Source organism: Brassica napus, chromosome C7, assembly GCF_020379485.1.
Source record: "Brassica napus cultivar Da-Ae chromosome C7, Da-Ae, whole genome shotgun sequence".
Lineage (NCBI taxonomy): Eukaryota > Viridiplantae > Streptophyta > Magnoliopsida > Brassicales > Brassicaceae > Brassica > Brassica napus.
The window spans coordinates 30709069-30714744 of record NC_063450.1 but is presented as its reverse complement, the minus strand read 5'-3'; the positions used below and the strand labels follow the sequence as shown (position 1 = coordinate 30714744).

The 5676-nt window shown below is 37.2% G+C and overlaps 1 protein-coding gene across 1 annotated transcript; it reads left to right on the top strand.

Annotated features, from left to right (window-relative positions):
- The first annotated feature begins 494 nt into the window (after positions 1 to 494).
- Positions 495 to 4359, top strand: LOC106427500 (VAN3-binding protein). Its single transcript, XM_048763731.1, has 7 exons — positions 495 to 846; positions 1102 to 1197; positions 2531 to 2951; positions 3036 to 3242; positions 3338 to 3387; positions 3502 to 3559; positions 3955 to 4359. Exons 1-7 carry the CDS (start codon positions 538 to 540, stop codon positions 4161 to 4163), a joined length of 1350 nt encoding a protein of 449 aa, XP_048619688.1. The 5' UTR covers positions 495 to 537; the 3' UTR covers positions 4164 to 4359.
- Positions 4360 to 5676: the final 1317 nt, after the last annotated feature.

Here is a 5676-nt window from a genome sequence, read left to right as displayed (position 1 = left end):
GAATTGGTTGCTGTCAATGATTGTAGTCGAATACTTTTTCTACTCAAAGTAATGCATCCTGAAATGATAGGAAGTAAAGGGAAGAAGAGGTTATTTTTTTTCATTTTTTTTCATCGGGAGGTTATAAAATATCAAGGGAAGAGGAGGTTATAATATATATATACATGTCATGGCAGTTAAATTTTTAAGAAAATGAGTTATAAATAATTGGACCAAACAAATATCAATCGGTCATACACGAGTTTTAATAGAATAGGTAGTATTGCATTTTTATCTTTTAACCCCAACTCGGTATTAATCGATAACCGCGAGAGAAGTAGAACTAGGAGTTAAAGTAAAGAAGGTAGCATCATCAACCGAGATATAGCCACGTGTTGATTTTACAAACAAAAAATCAAATCCAACCGTAGGATTAGGGCAGCTAAGACTGTACCCTCAACTCAACTGCCAAAACAAATCTCTCGTGCCCGCTTTTTAAATACCACGAAAGCTTCACAATAACTTCCCCATTTTCTCTCTCTCTCTCTCTGTCTAAAAATGGATAAAAGTAAAACGTTTGGAGAACAAGGGAGGTTTAATCCTGCGTTTAAACCACCTGAAACGCCATTAGACTCTATGGAATTTTTATCACGCACGTGGAGTGCTTCCGCAACTGAAGTTTCCCGAGCCGTCGTCGCTTCTCCGACTTCTCAACCGCCGCAAATGCGTTTCTCAGAGATCCAAGGCGTTTCTGACGTCACTTTGGTGCCGGAAGATGAAGAGAACGGCATCGTTTCTGGAAACACGTTCTCTTTCGCTTCCTCTGAGACTTCTTTGATGGTCATTGAACGTATCATGGCTCAGTCTGTAAGTAACCAACCACAACCGACGTCGTATCGAAATTCTTAAATTACTTTTTTTGTTAGTGAAAAATTACAAATCCTTCTAACAAATACTGTCGCCCGAATAACTTTATGCATCGTCTACGTTAAGATGGTGTAAATCAGAAACTTCCATCCCTTTTTCTTTTTAGTCAATTTTTGTAAAATGAGATTTTTGATAAATAATAAGTGTATGTTGCTAAAAAAAAACAAGAAGTGTTTTGTTTTCTTCTTGTGACAGCCGGAGATTTCTTCACCACGGACCTCGGGGAGACTTTCACATAGCTCTTTCACTGACAGTCCTCCCATATCTCCCTCGGACATTAACGACTTTAAGGTTAGTTAAATTCTTGAACCGGTTTTAGAAATACTAAATCCGAATATGAATTTCAATGGAATGAGGATTTTTTCTGTGTCAAAATGAAACTACTCTTTAATAAGCAGCAATTGCTACAATTCAATCAATTTCTTTTCTTTTTTCTGAATATAAGATTTGCTAATTGGTGGACTAGTGTGTTCACACTAGGATTAGGTAGGTTAAATATGTGTCATAGATCGAAAATTTGGGTCTAGATTGTAAATTGATAAAACACGTTGACAAAACGAAAAAAGCTAGTGTTAGGAGAAGCAGCCGTAGACGTAGAGTAAGAAAAAACAGAGGGAACACAAGACGCAGGCTTTCTCTTCGTCCCAAGCTTTTTCTCTGTCAATTACTACTAGTTGAGCAGTATTATTGTCCCTGTTATTAAAGTCTTTTAATGATATTTATGGTATTTCTTTTTAATATTTTTATAATAAAAATAGTTTTTGAAGACAACGAGTTCGATTTTGTATTTAGTTCAATATGATTGTTTAGCATTTATAACGGCCTATTTTCCACATTTCGTTTTCATTTATGGAAAGATTAAACTACAACAGGAAAATTTCTTATACTTTGTCGACCAGGGAAATTATATTTAAGAGCGTACGTTTGTGTATTTAATTAAATAAAATGATTGCTTAGCATTTACTACATGTGTTTCAGTGTCGTTCTAACTTTTACATTTACTGAATTGACCAATCAAATTAAATAGACTTATTTTTTATTGGTTAAATTATATCTAACCTATTTATTATAAAATACTTTTTAAAAACATAATAATTTTTTTAATTTTCGCCTTTTTAGCCAAAACTACTTATACTATGAAACGGAAGGAGTATTATTTAACCAATTTCAAAATAGATTATCAAATATGATTGGCTGCACAGTTTTTAATAAATTAAAAAGTTGCCTAGAAAAATGAAAACATCTTATATATTGGAACATCAAAATTTTTTAAAACATCCTACATTTAGGAACACGGGTAGTATCATTTTGCAATTTCAATGTAAATTATACTTAGTTTCAGTTGAAAATTAATTGCAAAATGCATTATTTTATAAATAATTTTATTTATCTCAAATATTATTGGTCAGAGAGGTGTAATTAATAATAACTTAAAAAATGTCAAAATGATACTTATTTAGAAACGGAGAAATATATGATATATGTTCACAACGGTCAATTTTCCACAGCCTTTTATTAAAGAAAATAACTGAAATTAATTCTTTTTCTATAATGATCCAAATTTGTTATAGTTTTTCTAGAACAAAATATTGAAACATGCATCAATGTCAAAATATTGGTCCAGCAATTCTATCGTGTGAGCCCATCCTTTAATGGGCACGTACGTGGTCCATCGGCCGTCTCTGGTGTGGCTGGAGGATCAAAAACTGTCGGCCGGTGGTTGAAGGACCGGAGGGAAAAGAAAAGAGAAGAGACGCGTGCACAAAACGCACAGCTCCACGCGGCTGTATCTGTAGCTGGCGTGGCCGCCGCTGTAGCTGCTATTGCTGTAGCGACCGCCTCTCAGTCGAGTTCCGGAAGTGACGAGCAAGTTGCTAAAACTGACTCCGCCGTGGCTTCAGCCGCTACTTTGGTGGCGGCACAGTGTGTGGAAGCCGCAGAGATTATGGGAGCTGATCGCGAGCACTTAGCTTCGGTTGTTAGTTCTGCGGTTAACGTTCGTTCTGCCGGAGATATTATGACGTTGACCGCCGCCGCGGCCACAGGTAGAGTTCTTCCTTTTTACTTAGACAAATTCATGCCACATAAAAAAAACTTGGTTAACAAGTTACTGTATTTAATGTGGGTAGCGTTGAGAGGAGCTGCGACGTTGAAAGCGAGGGCACTGAAAGAAGTGTGGAACATTGCAGCGGTGATTCCGGTGGATAAGGGAATACCAAAAGGCGTTGCAGGCGGTGGTTACCGAAGTGATTTAGCTCCTGAAGATAGCTTTCTTGGGATTTGTAGTAGAGAATTGCTGGCTAAAGGTTGCGAGTTGCTTAAACGTACCCGCAAAGGTTGGTTCATCCGTTCATGTCACTAAATCTTTACAATTTATTTTATAGTACGTAGTTCTTGAATACACCAATGTTCGTCTTATATTGTTTTGTAGGCGATCTTCATTGGAAAGTTGTTTCGGTCTACATTAATAGAACAAAGCAGGTAAAAAAAAAAGCGATGGAATTATACTGTAAAAATAAATAATAAAAGGAATTATACTGTAAAGCATACACCAATGTTTTACTGTTTAATGTGCATTTTTTATTTATTGCGCAGGTAACGTTGAAGATGAAGAGCAAACATGTCGCTGGGACCCTTACAAAGAAGAAAAAGAGTGAGTGAAACACTGATGCTTTGCTTATTTCTTACTCTTGCTTTCCTTTTAGTTCGAAGGCATTAGATCAAAAGGTCAAAAAGGTACTAATGGATCGTAAAGTTAAAGAACGATCTAAGAAACTATTGCTTTGGAATAATCTTTTGCAGTTTCAGACCCTACAGATCGCAAAGTTAAAGAGCGATCTAAAGTTAGTCTAAATGATAAATTAATCAGTTTCTAATACTTCTCTCTTTCTTTATTTCTTTCTTTCAATAAAACACGGAAGAAAAGTTTGTAGTAGTCTAATGATAATTCTACTAGACATATCTTCTGGAGAATAGTCTTAAATTTGGTCTGATAACAAATATTATTTTATAAGTTTCTGATATTGTTCTTGATTATGATCTATATAGATGTCGTGGTGGAATTGGTCAAGGGATTACCGGCATGGCCTGGCCGCGAACTGCTTGATGATGGAGAGGATTTGAGGTACTTCGGGCTAAAGACGGTGGAGAAAAGAGTGATTGAATTCGAGTGCAAAAGCCAAAGGGAGTATGATCTTTGGACACAAGGTGTTTCCATGCTTCTCTCCGTTGCTTCTGATAGAAGGCATAAATGTTGAAAATTAAGGTAGATTTGAAGTCAGTATGAAAATGAAAAAGAATGGGGCAGATTGGTGTTCTCTCTATTTCTTGGGGGTTTCTTTTTCTTTCTAAAATAGGATTAAACCGTCTAAATTTAAGGTAAGAACCTTTTTTGAACAAATTTAAGGTAAGATCTTTGTTTAAAAGATAATGTAAATTACGTAATTTTCTCGATTCGTAAGCTATGGGTTATAGTGATCGGGAAAGCACATGGGCGTAGGGGATTTTGTTGCTTCTTCTAGGGCGATTTCAGTATAGAAAAGAAAATGTGTGCGCTTTGTTTGACGTTTTCAAAAGTTTATTCTTAGTCTCGTGAATGTAATCGGGTTAATTCCATGAGCAAATAGGTAACTAAATATTTATACATTATTATTTCATAAAACAACTGTATATCGAAGATAAAGATCCTGAGTTAGTTAGGGAGTGATGATACTAACTGCTATTGGAAGAAACTCTAATAATCAGATATACCAGATAGCATGGGATGTAGTTTCGGCTGAAAACAATGATAACTGGTAGTGGTTTATCCAGAGAGTAAGGTCAGACTTGGACTTTGGTGAGGGTGAAAAGACTACAGTAATATCTGATATGCATAGGTATTTGATCCATGGTGTTGCTAGTGAATCATCAAAAGTGGAACATTAGACTTGTGTTTTACATATCTACGCCAATCTGAAGAAACTTTAAAAATCGGACACATTGAAACCAATGTTTTGGAGGGTTGCAAGCAACTACACTGAAATTGATTTCAAAATGAATGTAGCTGCATTAAGAGAGTTTGACCTCTTTAAGCTATTGAAATCCTTGTATCAAGACGATCCAGCCCAAGGGCTTAAAGGAGCGAGGATTGAATTTCGACGATGGGGCTCCTTACTATTCAGACTTAGTTACGAGTCAAACAAAATCCCTTTGAAGATCTAATGACCACTACAGAGGATAAAAACATGCAAGACAATGTAAATCCGAAATGGATCACAAAAGAGGCCACAAAGGGCCAATATCCATACATAAGGAAACAAAAACCTACCGATTAAGTCTTAAAACCCCAAAAGAGAGGCAACATAGCAAAAGTAAAACCCATGTATGGGGTGCAAGGTTCTAAGTTTACAAAAAAGAGGTAGGCATCAAGCTGGAGGAGAAGCCTATGGATCGACATCAGGAGTAGGTGTTGGAACCTCGTTGACACTACCCTCTCAGGAAATCAACGGTTCATCCTCAAAAGCAGGAGGCGGGAGTCCTCAGAGCTGGGCCTCGACGTCTTCACTTCTTTGTATCGCTCTAAGTCAACCGCAGGTTTCCAACTCTCGGTCTGCTGATTGAGCTACTCCCTCATTAGCTCCCAACGAGCCACTATCCTAGCACCATTACCGAGACAGGGCCCACCGATGGAGGCCCCTCCACCGCGATAACCGGCGGCAAACTCGGCTTCAGTGACATCGAAGGGTCTCGGACTCTTGACTTCTGCCATCAAATCCAAAGAAGGGTCGGCAG

Excerpts from the sequence above, each read along its gene's own strand:
- LOC106427500 (XM_048763731.1), top strand. The coding sequence starts at position 538 with ATGGATAAAAGTAAAACGTTTGGAGAACAAGGGAGGTTTAATCCTGCG. Across the intron at positions 847-1,101 it reads AACGTATCATGGCTCAGTCT|CCGGAGATTTCTTCACCACG; the intron begins GTAAGTAACCAA and ends TTCTTGTGACAG. Across the intron at positions 1,198-2,530 it reads CGGACATTAACGACTTTAAG|CAATTCTATCGTGTGAGCCC; the intron begins GTTAGTTAAATT and ends ATATTGGTCCAG.